The 24,574-nt window shown below is 48.5% G+C and overlaps 1 protein-coding gene across 1 annotated transcript; it reads left to right on the plus strand.

Annotated features, from left to right (window-relative positions):
• Positions 1-6,560: 6,560 nt before the first annotated feature.
• On the plus strand, positions 6,561-19,265 carry LOC144123991 (uncharacterized). The gene is made up of 3 exons (XM_077656682.1): positions 6,561-6,846; positions 14,848-15,073; positions 19,153-19,265. The coding sequence occupies exons 1-3, from the start codon at positions 6,781-6,783 to the stop codon at positions 19,263-19,265; spliced, it is 405 nt and encodes a 134-aa protein (XP_077512808.1). The 5' UTR covers positions 6,561-6,780.
• Positions 19,266-24,574: the final 5,309 nt, after the last annotated feature.

Genomic DNA, 24,574 nt, shown 5'->3' on the forward strand with positions numbered 1-24,574 from the left:
CACATTTACCGGAAGTCGTGGTTTTACGCGTTTTGAGTCAACGTCTTTATCTTTTCTTTGAAACTATGTTGTGTATTCATTTCTTTCTGTTAGAAGGCAGAAGGGCGTAGGCTCGCTTCAAGAGCGCCTTGTCAAATTTTGGCTGAATGCGACCTTGCGATTTCAGAGTTCGCTTGTCATGCGAGAGATGCGGGGTTCGATTTTCAGTGCTGTGGCGTACCCATCGGTAGCACAAGCTTAAAAAACGGCCTTTCGTCACATTACCCTCCCTTGACATAAAATCTATCTGTGAGGGACTGAAATTCGTCTTATGCGGTAAAGGTCATTGCTACCCTGCTTAGTGTACTCAAGATTATGTCAATGACCCATTTTTCAAGTATTTCACTGTAAAGAATCCAAGAACAAAACAACTGTAAGAGGAAAGCTTGTACTCACTGTATCACCGGGGATCAAACCCTGCACTTCCCTCATGCGAGGCGAACACTCAAACGACTAGCTCAAATGCCTGTTCTCAGATGGACTTCTTCAGCGTCTACTTCCTTAGCTCTGGATGAAGTTTCCAGTGGATAAAAACTCCCCGCACGGGGGCGCCTGCAGCTTGCAGGCGTCGCGACGGTGAGTGGCGACACCGCGGGTTCCCGAGCATACGCAGGGGTATCTCCGCAAGGGGATGATGGTGAACTGTGCATCACCACGGACCCGAGCACCCGCGCCTCGCCGTGCGTGGCATCGCCGTGTCCGGGGAAACGGGGATCCTGGTGGTTGAGCCGATGCCGAGCGTTTGGACCCTTAAGGCCCCTTGGCGGAGGCAACACACCACTTTGGCCCCGGCTTCCTGCAGACGGCACCTCCGGCCTTACCCGACCGGGGGGAATCGGCAGTCGCCTTTTCCTATCCTCCTCTTCAACTTTAACTTTCCTATCTCTGTCTCACAACTCTCCTATATCCTACTCGCTTCTTGGTTTTTCCTTTTTTCCTGGCGGCGAGGGCTAACCTTGTGTGACCAACTACCCTGAGTTGCGTCATATTTGGTTATAGTTGAGGTGTACAGCTGGCGTGGGCAGGACTTGCTATCAAGTTCCTGTCCCGTCCCCTTGTTGGACTCCGTGGTGGGTGGCTGGCACCATGACCGAAAAACAAAGTTTTTTTATGGCTCCCCAACTTTCAAAACCTGATCGCTCTCTCAAAAGAGGGCGGAACGAGGCAGACAACTTCTTTCAAAAAAGAAAAGCAACTTTCCCCAAATATCATGTGATCCACAGTGAACAACAAGATAAACAGGCAAGAATAATATCCCCCTTCCTTGTGTCAAAGTGCTTGACTGAAACCCTAGGCATTGGCTATAAGCTGTCAAAAATGGCCAGCGGCGACTTATTGCTCGAACTGTGTGACAATGTCCAACATTCTAAGCTCTCCAACCTAACGTCCATAGGGGAAATCCCGGTCTCCGTGACTCCTCATCGCTCACTAAACACTGTCCGAGGCGTAATATCGGAAAATGATTTTCTTCACATAACTGAAAAAGAAATGCTCGAAGGGCTCATCGACCACGACGTCATAGATGTCCACGGAATCAAAATTCGGAAGGACAACAAGGAAATAGACACAAAACAAATGATCCTGACGTTCAACACCAGCACCCTGCCCGACACAATCGACGTGGGATATTTGAAAATCAATGTAAGACCATACATACCAAACCCCTGCAGGTGTTTCAACTGCCAAAGGTTCGGCCACGGCTCACAGAGCTGCCGCGGTCGTAAAACTTGCGCAAAATGTGCCTCTAACGATCACCAGTCTGATGTATGTGACGCAGCCCTGTGCTGTGCAATCTGTGAAGGAGAACATGCTGCATACTCCAGGGCGTGTCCGTCCTGGAAGAAAGAAAAAGAAATTATCACCATAAAGACCAAAGAAAACATTTCTTTTAAAGAAGCGAGAAGGCGTTTTGCGCTTACAAACACATTCTCCTTCACAGCAAAACAAAACTTCGCTGATGTGGTGCGCAGGGGCGTAGCACCACACAACACTCCGGCACCTGCCAAGGCCGCTCCCACCGAGGCTATGGCAGGGCCATCCACGCCCCAGGCAGGGTCAGCGAAAGCTGCCCTGTCACTGCCAAAGCAGGGACCGCCGGTCCATGGGTCGGCATCCCGCAGGACCTCCCCCCATCGGGAGAGGCCTGAAACTAACACAACCGCGGCTGCGTGGTCCTCCAGCACCTCTGTTGAGGTGATGGATACAGCACCCACTCCGCCTCCATTACAGCGGCGGAACAGCTCTGTTGAGCGAAAAAAAGACAGGCCCCTCATAACGGGCCCACCACATAAGTAAATCCCCTTTCATTTTCTTTTAAAAACACAAGCATGGCTTTTTTAATTCAATGGAATTGCAGAGGACTTATGCGGAATTATAGTGACATAACACATATATTAGGGTCAATGTTACCCATAGTTTTGTCTTCAGGAGACCAATCTTGGTCCACAACATGTACATATCCTGAAACATTATCAAACTTTTAGACGCGATCGCGAGCAGGCAAATCGACTCTCAGGAGGCGTCGCAATTGTCGTCCAAAGCGGCGTCCCTGCTCGAGAAATCAAGCTCAATACAAAACTTGAGGCGGTTGCAGTCAGCATCGTCAGCTATAAAACACTAACAATCTGTTCTGTATACATTCCTCCACATTTTACATTAACAGTCCATGAGCTAGAAGAATTGATAGATGAACTTCCAGAGCCATATCTGGTAGTTGGGGATTTTAACGCTCACTCCCCTTTTTGAGGAAGCGAGCGCTGCGACTCTAGGGGGCAAACAATCGAAGATTTTATCCTCTCAAATAACATCTGTCTTTTAAATACAGGAAAAGCAACTTATTGTTGCCCAAGCTCGGCAAAAATGAGCTTTCTCGATTTAGCTTACGCATCACCATCGCTTTTTAATGATTATAAATGGGATGTTTTAAATGATCCTCTGGGAAGTGATCACCTACTCACTGTCATCAGACTCTCGTCTTCCACTCCAGTCATCCCCACAAGACCACGGCGCTGGAAATTTCACCTCGACGACTGGTCACTTTTTACAGAAAGTGCCACTCTAGGTAAAGAATTTTCTGAAGACCTCAGCATAGATGAAATTAATGAAAGGTTTACTACATGCATAATATCTGCTGCAACACTCGCTATACCACAAACAACAGGACTCGTACAGAAGAAACACAAAGTATGGTGGACACAAGAATGTACATTTGCAAAAAAACAGCAAAATAAAGCATGGGGCACCCTGCGTCGGCACCCCACTGCAGAGAACTTACTTTTAAGAGGGCCAAGGCGAGAGCGCGGTACGTGCGCAGGAATGCTGAGAAAACCTCCTGGCAGAAATATGTGTCCTCTATAAATAGTTCAATACCATCAAAGAAAATGTGGGACAAAGTTCATAAATTCACTGGTGACCGTACTTCCTTCACACTTCCACTTTTGACAACACCCGGTACACAAACATCGTTGGAAGAACAGGCCAATTTATAGGGCGAGTACTTTGCTGAAGTCTCAAGGTCACCCCACTACACAAACACATTCCAGAAACACAAAGCTATAGCTAAAAAACAAAAACTTCCATTCGGAACAGGCATGCAGGAAGACTACAACCAGCCCATTACGCTCCAGGAATTAAATAGGGTATTATCTTCCGGTAAAAAGGCAGCACCAGGCCCAGACTATGTGCATTACAATATGCTTGCCCATCCCTCTGATACTGCCGTACAGACACTGTTAAAATTCTTCAATAAAATATGGATGACTGGCAGAATACCTGAGGAGTGGAAGAAAGCAGTAATAGTACCTTTTCTGAAACCCGGAAAACCACCAACAAGTCCTGACAATTACAGACCAATAGCCCTCACCAGCTGCATTGCTAAATCTTTTGAAAGTGTAATAAACATTAGACTCACCTTTGTACTCGAATCTCGGCAACTATTAGATGTACATCAATGTGGATTCAGAAAAGCATTCTCAACCACCGATCACCTTGTCCGCCTAGAGAACACCATACGGGAGGCGTTCATCCACAAGCAGCAGTGTATCGGGGTCTTCTTCGACATGGAGAAGGCATACGATACCACGTGGAAGTTCGGCATCCTCCGCGACCTAGCAGATCTAGGTATCCGAGGCAGGATGCTGAACTGCTTGAACGACTTCCTGGCTAACCGCACATTTAGGGTCCGCCTAGGAACAACTCTCTCCATGCCTTTCACCCAAGAGAATGGCGTACCCCAAGGTTGCATTCTAAGCGCGACACTCTTCGTAGTAAAAATGAATTCGTTAGCCAAAGTAATACCCAAGTCCATAATGTATTCGGTTTATGTAGATGACCTACAGATAGCATGCACTTCCTCCAGCATATCGTCCTGCGAGAGACAAATACAAATCACACTAAATAAACTGGCTGCTTGGGCAGAGATAAATGGGTTCAAGTTCTCTCCTCAAAAAACAGTAGCTGTTCTGTTCTCATTGCGACGAGGCCTACAATTCATTCCCAACCTATACTTGGATCAAGCCACACTACCAATTAAACCAGAACATAAATCTTTAGGACTGACTTTTGACAAGAAACTCACATTTCTACCACACATTAACAACCTTAAAAAGAAAGCATCCCAAGCCCTCAATGTATTAAACGTGCTCTCGCGAAAACGGTGGGGGTCCGATAGAACATGCCTATTACACATCTATCGCTCTCTGGTACGCTCCAAGCTGGACTATGGGTTCATAGTATACAGTTCAGCAAGAGCATCCTACTTGAAACGACTGGACCCTGTTCATAATCTTGGTCTGCGACTATCAACTGGAGCGTATAGAACATCCCCGGTAAACAGTCTTTACATTGAAGCTAATGAGCCTGCACTAGAGGATAGAAGAGTCACACTGACATGCGCATACGTCCTAAAAACCCGTTCTCTTCCTAAACATCTCTGCCATCCCATTGTTACCAAGTGCCCATCCAAAAGATTATTCAACAATAAACCACAATCCATCCACCCACTAATAATGCGCTTTGAAGATAAATGTGAAGAGTTAGGAGTACTGGATGCCCTGCCGAATATTGCACAAAAATATGAAAATTTACCACCATGGCACAGCCTGCGTTCAGTGTGCGACTTCACACTGACACACTTACATAAAAAGGAAATGCCACATCAGCTCATACTACAAGAATTCTTTGAACTGAAGAAAAATATGACACCTTCACTGAATTTTACACTGATGGGTCAAAAACAGAAAGTCATGTTGGAAGTGCAGTAATTCAAGGAAAAAATGAAAAAATGATACGACTGCCACAGTATGCATCGGTTTTTACTGCCGAGAGTTATGCAGTCTTTGTAGCCGTAGACCAAATAGTAAAAGAAAACATTAAAAATAGCGTCATTTACACCGATTCACTGAGTATGCTCAAAGCGCTGCACTGTAGAAACGCTGCTGAACCCATTATAGGAAACATCATACATAACATAATTAAAATAAAAAAACTAAAACATAACATTATATTCTGCTGGGTGCCCAGCCATGTTAGAATTGTCGGTAATGAGAGAGCAGATGCATGCGCAGCACAAGCTCGAATTGATCAAATAAAACAAGATAACACACCACACAGGGATTTTTTGAAATTAGTGCACAGTAAACTCAGAATTAAGTGGCAGGCTGCATGGGAAGAACAGGCAAACAACAAACTGCATTCTATAAAACCCGTTTTAGAAGAATGGAAATCATGTAGACATCAAGAACGTTTCACTGAAGTTATTTTACGTCGGCTACGCATTGGGCACACACACCTTACACACAACTTCTTACTGACAAAACAAGACAAACCTCTCTGCGAAATGTGCGGCGATGTGCTCACTGTAAACCACATATTAATTTCATGTACAAAACTGGAACAACAGAGGAAAAAATATTTTACAACACTCTACAATGAATACATCTCATTGCACCCCAAGTTGCTTTTAGGTGATCAAGCACTAGTTGATATTTCAAGTATTTTTAAGTTTCTTAATGAAGCCAATGTTTTAAACAAACTCTAGTTATAAAAAAAGTGTAACATTTAACAAAAACCTAACCTCGTGCTTGGCGCATCATAGCCATAGTTGCTTTTGCGCCATGAAAACCAATATAACTAACTAACCAGTGAATAAAAACCGAAAGGAGCGACCTCGAAGTAAAGGGATTACCTAAAGTTTGATACTTTAGCAGAAGCTTTACTGTTCTGCGAAGTGCAGCCCATCTAGAGGGAAACACGCCGAAAACTTTGTAGCGCATTGTGAAAGTTCAATGTAATTTGAACACACCTTGCTGGACTAGACGTGGGATCTGGTTACACCCAAAATAAAAAAAATGGTACGGCTTCAACGTAGGTAATTCGGGTAAAACGTGCGAAAGCACAAAAGGCAACACCGCTTCAAAAGTAACCGCATGATTGGTCTTATCGCCAGCCGCTATCAGCAGCCGCGCGCCGGGGATTAGGGGCCGGAGTGGAGTGCCGGTTTCGCGCGTTGATGGAGGAGCTGCGCAAGACCTCCGCTGCTGGCGCTACGTCGAAGGTCAAAGCTTCAGGCTGCACACATACCCCGGATTTTTCAGCTTCGCCTGTGAGGTAGTGCTGTTGTAATAAAAAGGCTGACATGCTTGATATTTCGCCTTTCCTTAAACAGCCACGTACAAGAAGAATGTGCGCGCTGTTCTTTGGAAGAACAAGAACTTGGCACGAGCTCTGGGGGCCTCCAAGAAGATGATCAGCGAGTTAGAGAAGTCCAACAGCCGCCAGCAGAAGGTGTTCAACCTGGCCTTGCCGCAGGTAAGAATCAACGTTGCAAGGGTTTAAGAGTAGTGCGAGAAAAAAAGACGTCTTTCCTGTCCACGTGTTACTGCGTCTCTCCTGCTCCTCGAAATATACAATGCGTTTGAGGTAGATTAAGCTTCAAGAAATCAACGGAGTGTCATTATCAGTGATTATAGCGCAAAAAAGGACTAGACTAAGGGAAATACCTCTGTATCCATCCCTTCTGCGCTGAAGTAACCTAAAATGACATGCTAAGTACAACTTACCCAACTTAACAATGTTTAGTGAATGATGTCGACGAAGGTTTTACTGAAGCACGCACACAGCTGTCTTGTAAAGGTGAATATATATTTAATTCACCTTTTTGCTAATTAACAAATTTAAATTACCTGTATATTCGTCTACACAGCGGGCCGTGGTTCTGCGATGAGAGCTAGTGATACGTATTCAGATAGGCCAGCACAAACAATTTCTGTCCAACATGATAGCGTCTATCCGACAGCATTGTGATCGTGATAGGAAAACACAACCACGCGCTCATGCATAACTGACGCTATGACCGGCTGATTGTTTATCCATTACAGTTTTGTGAAATTGATTTGCTGCAGTCAGGGCGCGGTTGAGGGTACATATTATCCCTATGCAAGAGCGTACAGGGACGTGTTAAAATCTCGCGTTCTGTATTTCAAGCGAAAAAAAATTAGGGAGTTTTTTTTAAGAAAAAAATCTTCACGGGCATTTGTCAAGACACTCTGCATCTTGCACTGAAATTTTTTCGCTGAAGTTATTGATTATAAACTTTGCTAATTTACCTCTCTGAATTGCAAAACTAGGAGAGTTTAAAAATACGCTTACCTGGCGATGACAATAGCCTATCAATCTGAGCAAGGTAATCCTTCGTAGATCTGGTTATCATTTTTCGAACTTTGGCAGAAGTTAGCTAAACCCTTAGCTGTGAACTTTCAATTGGCGGGAAGATTTTTAAACCCAAAGAACGAGGAAGCCTCTAACCAGTAAGTATGCCTGACACGAGGACGGAGAAAGAAAGAGCATTATACGATAGGTTAAAAACGCGGAAGGCAAAAATTAGATAGATTCAATGGAAAAGCATAGTGTAGAACTATACCGATACTGGAAACGGCAGATCAGGAAGAAAGCATTTTATAACTCAAGAGGCAGTGCACTACTCTTTGAAGCCAGGTCAGGATGTCTTACAACGCGCAGCTACAAAAAGAAATTTAACGAAGAAGATGACACTCGCACTGTCTGGTAAATCTGTTCAAGGTCCTTTCGTGCTCTCGACTTAACATTCAAAAACTTCCTCGCATCGCCGTTTTTGTTAGGCAGTCCTCATGGAGAGGACTAAACGTGATAATTTATTTCTGCCACGCCAGCTCAATGGTTTGGAATGAATAAAGGCGCCTCCACTGAATGCGGTGTTATCTTAGAAGGGTGCTCAGAGACATGTACTGTCGTGTATATTAGTAAATATGAGCATGGGAATTGCAGAAGTCGCAGTTACGCGAGCAACAAAGTACGTTCACGCTACCTTTCATATCCGCTTGGCGTGCACGTATCGCCGTCATGCGGGGCCCAATAAAACTACTCTCTCCTCCTCCTCGCAATGTACACCACTGCCCCAACAGATTGCGCGCGATGGCACCGCCTCTCGATCGCCTCGTTAAAGGGACACTGAGGAGAAATTGAAGTTGGCTTGTATCGATAGAATACCAGGTCCTGATCACAAAAACGCCGCTCTAACTGATAAGAAAGCTCTTGTAAGGTAGAAAATAGCAAGAACCAAAATACAGGTATCGCCGCCACAGGCCAAACACAAGTACAAGCTTGGTGACGTCGTAGGACAAGACACGCCACCTTGGAGGAATTTTCCTTCCTACATGTGCGCAAATCTCTGAGGCTGCCCAAGGAAGATTGTGCGGTTCAATATTGAAATAAGTTTTGTTTTAAAACCGATTGCGCACTTTTGTCACACAAAGAAGGCAGACGAAAGGTAACCTGAATGTTGGAAGCAAAGAAAACCGATGCTTGACGGCACCACAGGCGGCCAGGAGAGTTTCGATTTTTTAAAGCGCTTCGCGTCTATGAGCTTTGCGTGCCCCGTGGTTTTGTTTTTGACGCGCCTCGATTTACAAGCGCCGAACAGTAAAGGAACTCCAAGTGCCGCTTCAAGTGCTGGCTAACCTTTGAAGGAACCTGTTAAGGCTTGCCAGATGATCGCCACGGTCGATGAAAATTATGATGGCACGATGGTCGGTAATCGTACAAGGCAGTACTTGTGTCTTCGCACACTCGCCCGGCGAAATATTCCCGGCTGTGCCGGTCAACTTCAAACTAAGCAACGGAAATCGTTTATTAGTGTCGGGAGACAAGGCACAAGGCAGTTCAGAAAAATTGGTGATGGCTTAGCTCTGTTAGGCCAGGATATACGTAGCGAAAGCGCGGAGATTTCTGCATCGGAAGAGTGCATTCAATAGATGCGGCTTTATTGATAATTGCTGCTTGAGCCGTCGTGGCGGAGCGGTAGCGTCTCCGCCTCAAACGCCAATGGCCCTGGTTCTATTCCGCACCTCGGCACAGCATTCTCTTTTATTCAGTTAGTGGGCGGGGGGTTTCAGTAGCTCCCATAGATGCCGCTAAAGAATACGTTGGTTAGCGGTTAAGCGCATTTTCTGTTAAGACGCGTTTATGCTCCCGCGTAACACGCGCGCGCGCGCTACACGGCGACGTCACCTCGGCCAAAGTGAGACCCTCTATACTGCGCTTGACCGCCGACGCGTTCGGCGGCTTCGGCGCACTCTGACCGCACTGGTTGGGAGACTTGGAGCATGTCTCTTTTTCGCACCGAGTGCGCCAGCCGCCGCCGGCCCGGCCAGACTGATTCGGCTCCGCGGCGAGGTTCGCATTCAGATGTAATTAAATAACTTCGGCAGTTGGGCGGAGCTGTTCTTTTCGAGCTCTCGGCTAATTTGATCGATTCACGGTACATATCTGAAGGTACATGCAAGTGGGCGAGAGAGCCCGATGCAGTGGACCCGTTGGATCTAGCGGAAGCCGTTGAAGCGTCGTGCGTCGGCTTTAGATTCAAGGCGCCCACTTTAAACGCGACCGCCCTTGAGCACCTATACGTTTTTTGTGGCAATAAAAAAAATAAATAACTTCGCCCTTGCAACCGTGGAGACCTCGACGCCGCCTGCTGCCCTGTGCAACCGCGCCTTTCAAGGAATCCCAATCCGTTGGTCCCAAAGCACCGGCCAGCCTCCGATGGGCGCAACGCGCCGATCTTGTCCTGGCGCCTCGCGACTCCCCGCACTGGGATTATGATATTTAGTCTGCAACGGCTGCTCACTGAGGAAGGGAGAAACGACCCGCCGGCGCTTAACCTAACCGTGCTCCCTCAAAAGCATCGCACGCTCTGTGGGGCTGAGGTCGCTGAAATGCAGGCCGGATATTTTGCGAGAAATACGTTGTCGGGTTCGGGAACGGGATCCATCGCAACGCTGGCAAGACGCCGATGCAAACGTAAACAGAGCGACGGTAGCGACCCCCGATAGATGCCTTCAACGTGCGGCGGCTGTAGCTTTCATTTCAGCAGCTGCTAGACCGCACCGCTAGCCGCCAGAAATAACGGTCTCTCCGTTTACGTCACGTTTCACGTCACTCCGTTCTGTGACGTCATAAGAGTTCTCCGTGTCGTCATAAGAGTTCTCGAGTTTAATCAGAGCGGCGGGAAAAACGTTTTCAACTTCGGATCCAAATTTATTTGAAATAAATGTATCTTTCGCTGCCGGACAAGCGGCAACAAAGGCATGAAATGCCGAACTATCAGATTTTGCTAACGAAATAAAATTGATAGGGTTCTCCTCAGTGTCCCTTTAAGGCGCAGTGAGGCCGTGCGGGGACGCAGGAATCACGCGGTGACCTGCGAACAACGTAACGCAGATCCGGATGGATGGATGGATGGATGGATGGATGGATGGATGGATGGATGGATGGATGGATGGATGGATGGATGGATGGATGGACGGACGGACGGATGGATGGACGGACGGACGGATGGACGGATGGACGGATGGACGGATGGACGGATGGACGGATGGATGGACGGATGGACGGACGGACGGACGGACGGAAGGTAGGAGCGTCACCTTTGAAACGGGGTGATGGGAGTTGCTGCCATGCTCAGCTTTTTTCCCTTTACTTTTGTTTAACTTTGTTGTAAGTTATTAAAATTCGCAATTTAAATACGTCTCCCTATACTTTTAACTTTGTCACTTCTCTGTTTTTGTGAAACAAATCTTCCAATCATTCTTTGCTAATTTCCACCGCAGATTTATTTACATGGCTATTGTTATCTCAAAACCCTATTACCTCAGGAGGCGTGACTGTGCCTGCATCGACATCGAAATGTATACCATCACATTTTAGTAAGAGGTGTTCTATTGTTTCTACAGATTTACCACGCAGCGCATGTGTCATCTTCTTCGTTAATTTATTTTTAACCAAATTTTTTTAACCAAATTATTTTTAGGCAAATCTTATAGGCGACCAGTGTGGAGAAGGAGGCAATGCTTTCGCATTCTTCCAATGCGGGTAGCTGCAGTGATCGCTAATTTTTTAAAGCGAATTCAGCATAGTATAAGGGAGACTACTGCAGCGTGCCCGTTGTGTAAGAATATAGACCACCCGTCAGAAGTTCCCAGGACACAGGTTAATTCTACTCTGAAAACTTTGAGTGTTTAGTAGGTGTCTTACGCCCAACGGTATACTGCTTCAAAGTGGACTCTTTTGCCTGAGAATTTTTGATGCACCCTGTAAAACCTCAGTCGGTCCACCGCGGTGGCTCAACGGTTTAGGTTGCTTATCCCAAAGTCGCTCGGAGGTTCCATCCTGGCCACCACGGCTGCATTTTGATGGAGGCTAAATAGAAGAAACGCCACTGTGCAAAGCGATGTCAACCCCAGGTAGTCTAATCCAGAGCTCCCCACTACGGCATCCCTCATAGCCCATCTATGGCTTCGGGACATTTACAGTTTATTTGTTCCCATTAGAGATGTTGTTGTTGTTGTTGAAAACTTTTATTGTCCAACAGAGAAAGACCACACCGCCTGGGCCGCTCTGTCTCACCCCCCTTTACAGGGGAGAGGACTTAGGAGCGGCCCAGCCGCACGGGATGGTCGCATTCGATGCTGGCCGGGTTGGTTTCGCCGGCGGCCTCTTCTGCCAGTTGGACGGCGGTGATTTGGAGCTCAGGGTCCGAACTCCACAACAAGGTTTCCCAGGCTTCCCTACTGCTAATGGTTTGCGCCCTGCCTGGGGAGTAAGCGCACTCCCAAATTATATGGTCGAGGGTTCCTCTCGCCCCACACTTTTTACATTTATCTTCCTCGCAGTCCGATCGGATATGTTTGTTTAGTACTGGGTTTGGGTATACTCCAGTCTGCAGGCGTCTCCACGCCGTCGCCTGACTCCTATTTAACGCCGTGTTTGGTGGGGGAAAACACCTCCGGCATTGCTTGTAGTGTTCTGTAATCTCTTGATTCGAGATTAATCGCCCTTCTCTATCATGTTCGGCCTGAGCCGACCCATCCTGTACAGCACGGCGGTAGAGATCTCGAGCTGCACTGTGGGCCGCCTCGTTACCGCTGACAGATTCGTGCGCCGGGGTCCAGATGATGTTGATCGTCCTATCAATCACTCCTTGTGTTAAAATTTTTGTGGTGAGGGGGTTTATCCTCCCTCTGCTGAAATCTTGGATTGCAGTCTTACTGTCGCTAATAATATATCTAGCTTTGGTGCCAGCGCAAGCGATCGCTATCGCGGCTTCCTCCGTTATCTCGGTTTCTTTCCCTAGTATGGTGGCCGCCGTGATGAGGGTGCCCTCCCCATCTACCGCCACTATGGTCATGTATCGACTGTGTCTGTCCCCTGCCGCATCTACGTCGGCGACTTCATTTCGGGGTTTACCCCGATATATTCTTTCTATCGCTTCCGCCCTTTTCTGTCTCCTTTCCTTAATAAACTCAGGGTGCATATTCGTGGGTAGGGGAGGGATTCTTAGGTGCGCCCTGATTTCCCTGTCAATGTCGACCCTTTCCTTTTGCCCCCTGTCTGTGGCCATTCCAAGATTACTTAGCGTAGCTCTTCCCACTCGCGTCGTGCTGAGTCTTTCAAGTTGCGAGGTTTTAACCGCTTCCGCGATTTCTGCAATCGTATTATGCAGTCCTAGGACTAGTAGCTGCTCCGTCGATGTACAGATTGGGAGCCCTACGGCCTTTTTTACGCATTTCCTGATGAGCGCGTCTATCTTGCTCCTCTCATCTGCCTTTAGGTTCAGATATGGCATGGCGTAGCCCACTCTACTAATGATGAAGGCCTGTACCAATCTTAGGTTTTTTCCTTGAGGCCGCCTCCCTTACGTGAGACCCTCCTGATGAGGTTTAATGTCTGGGTCGCGTGGTTTTCTAATTTGTTAATTGTGATCGTGTTCCTCCCATGTGTTTGTAAGTGGAGGCCCAATATTCCTATTGTCTCTACCTTTGGTATTTCCCTTCCTTCCACGTACACCTGTGGGTCAGAGGGAGGATTGTTCCTGAGTGCCTTGTCATTATACACGAAGATTTCTCATTTTTCAGGCGAACATTTAAGTCCTCTGTCCTCCGCGTACTTTGAGATGACGTCTGCTGCCGCCTGCAGCGTTTGATTGATCTCTGCGTCGCTCCCTCTGTTGATCCAGAGGTTGATGTCGTCCGCGTACAGGCTGTAGTTTAAGTTGTAGTTCCCAATTTTTCGCAATTCCTTCGGGAGCCCTCTCATGGCCATATTGAAAAGAGTGGGTGACAGTACCGATCCCTGAGGTGTCCCCCTGTTACCCAGCCTGATCACGCCGGATTGTATTTCCTGGAAAGTTATAACCGCCGTGCGGTCCGTTAAAAATTTCGGATATAACTATAGGTTTTTAGCCCTATTCCTGCCTGCTGGAGCCCCTCCAGAATGGCTTCGTGCTTGACGTTGTCGAAGGCCTTTTTTAGGTCTAGTCCCATAATGACTTTGGCGTCTTTGGTTCTGGAATGAATTATGTCGTGCTGCAGCCGCAGCATGACGTCCTGTGTGCTCAGACGGGGCCTGAAGCCATACATCTTGTCTGGCCATTTCTCTGTTTCCTCCATATAATTCGAAATTCTGGTCTGAATGATGTGTTCCATTAACTTTCCGACACATGACGTGAGTGATATAGGCCGGAGGTTTTCCAGCTGCGGTTGCTTCCCGGGTTTTGGAAGTACCTGCCATCAGCGTATGGAACAAACTACGCCCCTTGTACGCAGTACAATATATCGGTGACATCGACTGGGAATAAAAATGAGCCTGGAATGCTTATTTGCGGCATATTGGTGACGACGTCTTGTTCAGGAGGTCTAGCGCCACCGATATCGACGTACTGTATTCTGTGGCCGAGCTAGATATCATTCCAGTAGCTCTGCTCCACAGACGCAGTAGTTCTGTAACTTTGTAAGAATATTAGGATTGACGGGTTGGACTGCTTTTAAAAAATCAGTATTTAGTGAGAAAGAATTGATTGCCTTTTCATCGTCGTAAGGGCTATCTCGGTCGAACGACACATTATTAAACTAACGAATCGTATTTTGTCGATTTCTAGTGTATTAGCTCATCAATGCCTTTTATGAATATGTGAACAAATCAAACTAGACGGCAGCTGATTTCTCCCATGTTTCTTTTATCCAGAGGTACCTCTGACAGTAGCATTATATCTGCGTATACGCTAATAATGTTAACATTCCTTGAGCAATAGACTGCGCTAGTGCGTCCACATTGTTGGCTCGCGGTTGGCGTAGCTGGTGAGCGCTCTTTATTCGTGAGACCACACTGCTACAGGTGCGACGTCTGAAACTAAGAGGCCTTCAGATGCCTTCGTTTCGTGCACTCGCGCTGTCACAGCTCCTGCTTCAGCTTCAGAATGTGCTTTCTGCTTTTATGCAGGACGCTGAGAAGGGGAGCCAAGCAAGCTATGCGCGAGGCAAAGAGAATGAGCCGGCGGCTGTGACTGGACTCGGCGGCATGGGGCCTTCGACTCATCCAGCTGCCACCATCGAACCAGTGCCCAGTGTAGACCGAGGCAACTCGCGGCCAAAGAAACGCCAGAGAGCCAAGACATCTCGCCGCCGCAGAGCTAGTCGAGAAACTTCGGAGGATGGTACCGCATCTTGTGAGTATGCACCTTCTTATGGCCTTCTCAGCGTCTCATAGCACCCGTGATCTCCTCCAAAGAAATGTCGACCTCGCCGACTAAGCATGCCCATGCAGGCTAAAGGTCAGTTGATGTGTGTGTGTGTGTGTGTGTGTGTGTGTGTGTGTGTGTGTGTGTGTGTGTGTGTGTGTGTGTGTGTGTGTGCGCGTGCGTGCGTGCGTGCGTGCGTGTGTGTGTGTGTGTGTGTGTGCGTGTGCGTGTGCGTGTGCGTGTGCGTGTGCGTGTGCGTGTGCGTGTGCGTGTGCGTGTGCGTGTGCGTGTGCGTGTGCGTGTGCGTGTGCGTGTGCGTGTGCGTGTGCGTGTGCGTGTGCGTGTGTGTGTGTGTGTGTGTGTGTGTGTGTGTGTGTGTGTGTGTGTGTGTGTACGCGCGCCGGTTGGGCGAAGCGTTTAAAGTAGAATATGTGCGGTAATAGCGTGACAGGGGCAGTGTTGGACGCGAAACCTCTGCACACGCCCGATGATCAACAAATGACAGCAATATGAAAGATGGGAGTGCCTGTCACAAGGTATGCCTGCTCGCTCATCCAGTCACGTGGCCTTCGCCGCCGTCTTCAGTTCTTCCACGTACAGGAAGCATGCAGACTGAGTCACCATTGCGTAGAGCGATCGAGCAGTGTTCACTAATCGTTGAAAACGGAATTCAGACAATAACAACTGACTTTTTAATGAAATGAAGGCCACTGTTGTCTGAAAAATGTGTTTTTGCTGCAATAGCGCAAGTCCGCCTATTACGAACTTCGGATACAAAGATCGCAATCCACGTGACCACAACGTTAATTTGTAAGTTCGAGCGACTGTACTTTTTTTCCACTTGAAATACGTGCTGCTACCTGGCGTGTCATTTGTTATGTTCGCATCCAAAAGGTGGGTTTCGTCAAAAGGAATAGTGGCAGAATTAGAAATGCCGAAGAGCTTTGCCAAAGTTACTGTTATGCTGCTTATTAGTCATGCAAAACCGTGTAAGGCGGTGGGCGAAAAAGCAAGTTTTGGCCCGGATGAGCTTTTGAAGTGTGATGGGGACATAGTCACGCAAAGTTCGCCGTAACTGCCGCGTAGTCTCCTTTGTGACGAGAAAGTTAAAAAGGAAAGTACTTTAACTTTCCCGCTCTGGAAAGGCGCCAGGATCAGTCCCGTAGTCCCCTTTGTGACGAGAAAGTTAAAAAAGAAAGTATTTTAACTATCCCACTCTGGAAGGACGCCAGGATCACGCTGGCAGAGAAGGGAAGAAGAATGGAAACCAAGGAGAAAAAATTGGAGGACGCTCAAGCTCCGCCTTTAAGAGTGGAACGCGACAGCGCGTTGCAGCACTGCCAGGGAGTCCACGGAATGCCATCGCCCGTTCGTCGTGACGCCTTCACAGTACCGCTTTGCTAGGTACGGTGAAACGGACGCGCGGAGCGGCAAACCACGTAGAAGCGATGCCAGGCCTCTTGCCGAAACGCGCGGGGCTCAAGTTGCAGTTGTAGTTCGTCGACACATCGTTCTCGACAAACCCGATGCCCCGAACGCCAGCATGGCTTCCGCGCCGAACGAAGGGGCAGCAAGCCGCAAGCTTCGTGGTGAACGCGCTTTGGATGCGCAATGCGTTGTTCGCCGCTCACAGCGTGATTCTTGCGTGCCGCCCCACCGCGCCCGAATTAGACGAGCGGGAGGCGCTGCCTTCGAGCGCTATCTGTTTGGGCAGTGGGGTACATTGCGAGGAGGAGGAGGACGCCGACACCTACTTTTCTGCGACACAAACTCCTTAACGCTGTCGCGTTAAAAGGGATGGACGGACGGACGGAAACTTTATTCAACAAGAGAATCCGAGGCCCGCAGGCCTCCTGGGTCTCCGCATGAACCCACTGACAGTCTAGACGTTCATGTGGTGTTGGTCCATGACGTATGCGGCCCGGCTGATCACGATCTTCTGCATGGCGAGGTACGCGGACCGTAGTGAGGTCTCCCTGTCCTCCCAGGTTCGGAGATGCACCGGACCGGCGAGGCCAGGGGAGGCCGGGCATGATAAGAGTATGTGGGTAAGAGTGGCCTTGGGTGGGAGCACAAAATGCATATGGGGGTACCGGCACAAATTTAGAAGGATTGGCTGGTGTAGGCAACGTTCGCGCCTGCAGGCGACGCCAAACTGACATTTCTCTGGCAGTGAGAGATGGGTGGGGTGGCGGGTAGATTAGGCGCTCAGCGCGGGATTTTGCGGTGACATCAGCAAAGGAGTGTATAAGCTCCTTCGAGAAATCCCCTGCTATGTCCGCCTGTGGCCGGTTCCTAGACCTTCAGGCTAAGAAGTGGGCAGCCTAGTTGCCGAGATTTCCCGGGTGCGCAGGTACGGAGATGAACTCAGCGCGTCGGAAGAGGTGGCGGGTGGGCATGTGCAGCAGGTATTGCTCGGTGGGATGAACCCTGCCCATGCCAAAAATTTAGAATGACGGTTTTTGAGTCACTAATATTGTAACGGGCGTATGTGTATGCCAGAGCAATGGCTATAGCGGTATCCTCGGCTTCCTCAGAGGTGGTGCCTGAAGGAAGCTCGAAAGTTAGGGGTGTTATGTGTGGGTTGTGGACAACCGCAGTGGCTCCGTGCTCATCGCAGGCGGCATCCGCCCAAATAGCATCCGGCTCATCCTCGTATCATTTGAGCAGATCTGCCGCGCGCGCCTTCATGCGGCCTTGGTCATCGTGGGGGTTCATGTTCCTAGGTAATGGTGTGGCATATATTAAAGTGTGAATGTGGGTGGGGAGAGTTCTTATTGATGGGTTGTTTGCAGGGATAGTGATGCCTAGCTGACTGAGTATGCGTCGTCCGGTAGCTGTAGCGGATAGTCTATTATAAAGCCGAGAGTTGTACGAAAACTCGTCTGGTCGGGGTGAATCATTAAAATTCACATTGAAGACGCCGACGATTGTAGACGCACAGTCTATTATAATGTGCTTGTAAGTTGGCCGGCGAAGTTTATGTGCGGTGTTATGGTCTCCGAGTTCGACCATTTTTTCGTTTCTAGTGTTTTTTTTGTTAATTTAAGTGCTACATTCGTTGCTTGCCGAATCAAGCAGTCTGTTTGCTGGACCTCACTGGTTGTCAGTTTCAGGTAAGGCGTAGCATAAAAAATTCGGTTGAGGGCATAGGCGTGCACTACGCGAAGGGTGTCCGCCTCTCTCAGCCCATGTGCGCGTCCACCCATCCTTTTAATGAGTTGCGTGGTGGCTGCGATAGCCTTTTTCAGTCGCTTAATTGTGCCACCGTTTTTCCATCCTGTTGAAAGTACAGTCCTAGAATGCGTATTTTATGGACCTGGGGTACCTGCCTGCTCTGAATTCGGATTTCTATGGGGGTTTGGTAATTCTGTACCTTAGGACGTATGACGAGAAATTCTGATTATTCTGGCCAGCACGGTGGTCCGATTCCTGACGTTAGTTTAGCAAGGGTATCTGCTGCCGTTTGTAGCGTGGTTCAGCTGCATAGCACCACGCTCGCAACATGACTCTGCAACTTAGAACTGCGTCCTCAGTTACGGTATCCAAAGATGAATGGCGAATTGTGCGAAACGGCGCTGCTTTATTCACTTGCTTTGTAAGTTTTTGATTGCTGCATTTGAAGCAAGCCGAAAATGGGGAGCGGATATATCGGATGTGCTCTAAGCCTTACTGTCCCATAATTCACACTTGTAAATAAGCCTAACCGTCGGTCCTACGTGGTGGCAACAAGACTAGGGGTGCACAAATTACGTCGTTGTGCGAGTGGAGTTCATATGTCAACATAATGGTGGACCAGTGATTTCAGCTGCTGTATAATTGTATTTCGCTCTGGGGTGTGCCACCAAAACCTCACCCACATGTGCGTATATCAGTTAAAGAAACGAAAACAAAAACTGCTGTGCTTCTGAGGCGCTTCTTCTATTTATGTATAATTGATAGTACTAACCAATATAACAAACCAAATTTAGATTATGGTCCATAAAAACCCTTTCAAATTATAGAGCAAATTTTACTTTCTGCCTCACTCAGGAAATACAGCTGTGTGTGTGTGTTTAATTTTGCAGCTGTGGCCTCTTCAACGGTGGATGGAGAGAGTGTTGCGCGGTCGACGGGCGGGCGGCCACTACGCAGCGCTGCTATTGGGAAGAACTACAGGGAGTCAGACATTGGAAAGTGAGCGGCTACACTTGCTGTTTAGAAGCTACGTTATACTGAAAAGGCGGCTGATGACTGTGTTCTTAAATTGGGTTGCTCTTTTTTGTGCTATGAGAACGAAATTTTACGTCATAGTCTAAGATAAGAAAAAGCAACGCCATGGCGTTGTGCAAACTTCTTGGTAACTGCCGACTGTTCGTTTTTTTTTTTATTTTACAAATCCAAGTGGAGTGCAGTAGGAATAGACGCTATTTTTGTAGTTTAGGCCCGTCCGTAGAGGAGTTGTGAAAGGATACCGGAACCTTGCACCTCCCACTGTGTAGCAGAAGTTATGACACTGAAGTGACGGCATGAGTGGTTTGCTCGCGAGCACTCGCTGATTCTGTCACCATGCGTTCGCAAAATGCACTTCAACTTCATCGAGAACCGATTTAGAATAATACATCGAACAACCCTCGAAAAATTACATAATCAACCCATTTGCTGCATCTGCACCAGCGGAAGTTTTTGTCGCATTTCGCGTTAATTACTTTGTCACTTTGTCATAGTTAATGTAGTGTATCGTATGTTCTTTTTTTTCGTTTCCTGCAGGAAACTTCGGCGGCCATGACTTCTGGAAAAATTATTTTACAAATCGACACTGGTTCTTTAGAATACACACTCATGGCACTTTGCATTATCTGATTACCGGACCCAAAGCTTTCACGCTAGGGCATGCAGCCCTCTTTATCTCTTACATTATTTTAATTAGACACATTAGAAACGCACAGCATTCGAAATAGAGTTTAAATGCGCAATTTTTCCTTATTTCGCGTTGCCTATTCATTTTTCGCCAATTTTACATTCTCTATAATTGCGTTCTTTCCATTCGTGAACTGCGTTTTGGCGTTCCAATCCTGCTTTGGCTTCTGGTGGCTCTTTTAATGTTCTTAGTGCTTTATAATGTTTTATTGTCTTTTAATTGTCTTAATTGTTACATTTTACTTCCTTTAATGTGTAAGTACCGTCGAGCGATAGCCAATACCATTTGTTGGTTATGGATTATCGAGAGATAGCCCTCATGAACCCATGATTTGCCGCCCACAATCGTGCAATAAAGTGATTGGAAAAATGGCTTTATCCTAACTGCCTCCCAAAAGAGTTCTCAATACCTTGCATCTCTAAGGGCCACATGAAATGCAGCTGCAAGTCAAACTGTGTAAAAGAGGCGATAACCGACACCGAAGAGGAATTTTACAGCTGTTCCGCGTCTCCAAGCGCAGAGACCGCGTCGCAGACGTATGCCTGAGCACACAAACCTATTAGGTTGTTTTCGTGCAAGATCAGGCGAACGCGACAGACCATCGCCGCATAACGTGCACTGCGGAAGGACTCGCGGTTGTGGCGCAGCTCTGCAAATGAGCGTGTTTTCTTCAGCGCCTCTTTCAACAACTAAATCGTTCAGGAGCGAGTAGAGTCGGACATATATCGAACTCGAAGTGGATCACAAAATAATGCGATATATCGATAATTCGATATATAAACAGGTGGTAATATGGATGGAAGGATATAAGGGATAACACATTGCACACACGCGTGTGACACGTCCTTGAGACGAAGTGCTGCCCGGGCAGAGCAACGCTCGCTTATCCTTGGCGGGTCTAACTTGCTTCGCACCGAAGCCGCTGCGGACGGTGCCTAGGAACTATTCATTGGCTATAATAAGATATCAGATAATGCAACAAATTGAGGCACGGCTGGCTTCCTCAACGCCTTCGGTAGTGAAGCGCGCCAAGCCAGAGCTGCCGCTGGCTTTAGTTCGTTAGGCTGACTTTACCGCCAGCTTAACACCAGCCAAAATCACGTGGTAGTCAGCATGGCATACGCATTCACCAAACTCATTAACTGCTTTCGAAGAAGCACCTGCAAGAGTTGCCCTAAATTGAATCTGTCCGTCTTAGTGCTGGCCTTAGTATAAATGAAGGCCTAACCAAGAGGCAACAAAACCAATGCTGAACACTTGATCTGGGTGCCGCGGAAGACCACTTCTCGCACGCTTGGCTGTCCCGTCTCATAATCGCCTTCTGCATTCTGTTCTCTTTGGAGGGTCAGATTTTGGGCTTCTATGCCTCGAAGAAATTTCTCGATTATGCTTTTCTTTTCTCTACACCGCAGTTAGAAAAAATTTTCACAGCGGGGACAAACATATAGTAAATTTTAATATATAAGGTTCTGAAGTAACTTCAAATCATAGCTAAAGGCAGCTGTATTAAGCGTTGTCGGGGAGCAAAAGTAAATTTTGTTTGCAGGACACGGAAGAAGGCGGGGAGTCGAATGCCTTGCCACTATGACAGTGGCTAGAAATTAACCATTCTTACCCGAGCAAAGTGTTTTGGCGAGAAAATATATAGTCCCGTGACACAAATGACGAAGCACTAACTTGCAAATCGCGTGTACATGAAGATGCCTGTCCCTTGTTTTGTTTCTAATTTTAAGTTGAAAAAAGCATGTTAGAACAGGCCATGCATAACAAAGGCAGTGTTACTCTGACGCTGGCGGGACATGAAACCCGAGGCAAAAACATTGTTTAGACGAAGTGACTTTTACAGTTTATAGTATACAGTGACACTGATTATTTAAAGTGGCTTCGTCTGTCGGCGCTCACCGAGTTGGCTTGAAATTAGAGTTCTGGCTCACTGTAGAGCGCACGAATACTCACGAGCACACATCATAGCATGCTGTAGCGGTTAAAGTTGCAAAAAAAATGCAACACGAGCGAGGACGCTGTTTTCAAAGCCTACTGTAGCCGGGAGGCCAGGAAGCAGAGCGGACAGTGAGCCCAGCATCAGCATCCCATCGTGGGCACCCGGGGGGCATGAACAGTGCTTCGGCTTGCCTAGTGACGCGCAGGCTCCAACACGCACTACCACGCCACCTCTGTCCAATTTGCAAATGCGCCTTCAAGCGAACTTCGATTTTAGCAATTCACTTCCCCTCGGGGCCGCCGCGGTGGCTGAGTGGTTATGGCGCTCGGCTGCTGGCCCGAAAGACGCCGATTCTATCCCGGCCGCGGCGGTCGAATTTCGATGGAGGCGAAATTCTAGAGGCCCGTGTGTTGTGCGATTTCAATGCATGCAAAAATACCCCAGGTGGTCGAAATTTCCGGAGCCCTTCAGTACGGCGTCCCTCATAGCCTGAGTCGCTTTGGGACGTTAAACCCTGAACCATAAACCATTTCCCCTCGGGGGTAAAATGGGGAGAAAGGGTGCAAATACTTGCGTTCCCAGCGTTCAATTTTTGTTTAATTTACAGCTCCAACTCGTTCCAACCACGCGTTTCGTCAAGTGCTGTGGTTGACCTTCTCTGCTGCGGGCCGTTTCCTTTCTTTTTTTCTTGTTTGCAGAGTTCTCTTCGAGCTCGCTAGAAAGAGCTCCGCTGTTGTGTGCGAGTACAGCACAGAGCAAATTGTGCGACGACGATCATGCCGAGAGAACAGCGTTTCCCATTGGTCGCGACTAGAAATTCAGCGGCTCTCATTTGCCTCATCGCGAGCATCGGTCTTAAATCCATACACAATTTTTACACTGTATTACACTGCTCCCTACCATGCTGTGACCGGAGACGTGCTTGATCTGTGAGGTGTTTCCATAGCATGGGCATTCAATTCCACATGTCCGGGCGGCATATCCCTCGTCACACGCTGCTCAGGCATAACTTTTTTTCCCTTCTACACGGCCTCTTCTGGAAGGACACACATTATGAACGGCTTTGCCTCACGAGCACAATGTGATTCTTCGTGCCTAGTATAGCAACTTTGGCCAAGCAGCACTCATGCAGTGCGAATGCCACGTTTTTAACTTTTCTCTAGGAAGAGCTGATTGAAATTTATTCTTCGGCAAGCAGTACAAGCACGGGACGCGGGGAAGGAACAAGAAACAGCGGCTGTTCCAGCCGTCGCGCCGCGTGTTTATGGCTTCCTGGAACTGAACTCATAGGTTTTGTCTGCTACACCTGCGTCTATTGCCGCTCCTTTACCCTACTCGCGGAGAGAGAGATGGATGTTCTTGGGGAAAGGAATAAGAAATTGGGGGGAGCACGACGCGTGCGGTAATTTCTCTCTTTCAGGTGAGGAAATGGTCGTTGCGCCGCGCAGGGGGAGGGTAGGAGGAACAGGATAGTGGGAGAAAGTAGAGCTCGCAGATGCGCAGTCGCGATTCCCGTCTTCGCGTATTCGGGCCGGGAGGGGGAGGCCGCGCCAAGAGCAGAGCGCCGATGCGCACTCGACTGGGAGACAGAGCCGACTGAGAGAGCGAGGGGCGTGGTTTGGAAGCGCGCGGACCGCAGGGAGGCGCAGGTCTCTCGGCCAATATGGAGGTGGCTGGATGTGCGCGTGAATGCCGGCAAGCGGCGTGTTTACCGAGCATGGAATGCGGGGCAGCAGGCCTGAGTCGATAATCTTGGTACACAGTTACCGTTACCCATCACCATCTGACGTAACTGTGCGGCACTTCAAAAGGTGCGGCTTGTAGGGGATATCCGCCAGGAAGGGGGAGGTTAAAACCGCTCCAGTAGTTGGGCATCTCGTACATATTGGAGCAGAGCCCCGAAGGCGCGTCGCGTTTTCTCGCGCGGGCCGGCTGGGAAAAGCAGTTGTTGTGTGCTCTCGCAGGGTAGGGCCAGGCGTCTGTAGCTTGCCTCCAGCACTTCTCTGTGCTTCTTGAGGGCAGGACACTTTGAGAGGAGGTGATCGAGCGTTTCCACTTCTTCACAGTCTTTGCACATGGGGCTGGCTGCGCCTCGTAGACGATGCATGCGCTCGGCTGTCCAGACGCAGCCTATGCGCATCCTAAGGAGGGTGGTCCGGTCAATGAGATCGAAGTCACGGGAGCTTATGGGCTTCGGTGCTTTGCCTGCGGCTACTCTGGCATCCGGGTGTTGTGCGACGATGCGGGCTTTGATGTTGTGCCGAGCCACATCGAGGGGGGATATTGCAGTGCACTCCGGTGTGCCGTCGGCGTGAGCTTGCTTGGCCAGTTGGTCAGCCTGCTCGTTGCCGCTGATTCCGACGTGGGACGGGAGCCATTGGAGCAGAACGTCGCGGCCGAGTGCTCGTGCCTGGCGTAGCTTGTTGTCCAGGTTCGCATACATGGGCAGTGTAAGGTGCGACCTCCGCAGCGTGGTGAGCGCAGCCTTGGAGTCACTGAGGACGACAGCTGGAGAGAGGTCTGGTGTCTCCAGGATGAGATCAGCTGCCAAGTGCAGGGCGGCAACTTCTGCGGTTGTGGACGAGGCACTGCATGTGAGGCGGCTCTGCCTGGTGATGCCGAGAGAAGGGACTACACATGCGGCAGC

Source organism: Amblyomma americanum, chromosome 3, assembly GCF_052857255.1.
Source record: "Amblyomma americanum isolate KBUSLIRL-KWMA chromosome 3, ASM5285725v1, whole genome shotgun sequence".
NCBI lineage: Eukaryota > Metazoa > Arthropoda > Arachnida > Ixodida > Ixodidae > Amblyomma > Amblyomma americanum.

Coding starts and splice junctions, on each gene's coding strand:
- LOC144123991 (XM_077656682.1), top strand. CDS start 6,781: ATGATCAGCGAGTTAGAGAAGTCCAACAGCCGCCAGCAGAAGGTGTTC. Junction 6,847..14,847: donor TCAACCTGGCCTTGCCGCAG/GTAAGAATCAAC, acceptor GCTTTTATGCAG/GACGCTGAGAAGGGGAGCCA. Junction 15,074..19,152: donor GGAGGATGGTACCGCATCTT/GTGAGTATGCAC, acceptor TTAATTTTGCAG/CTGTGGCCTCTTCAACGGTG.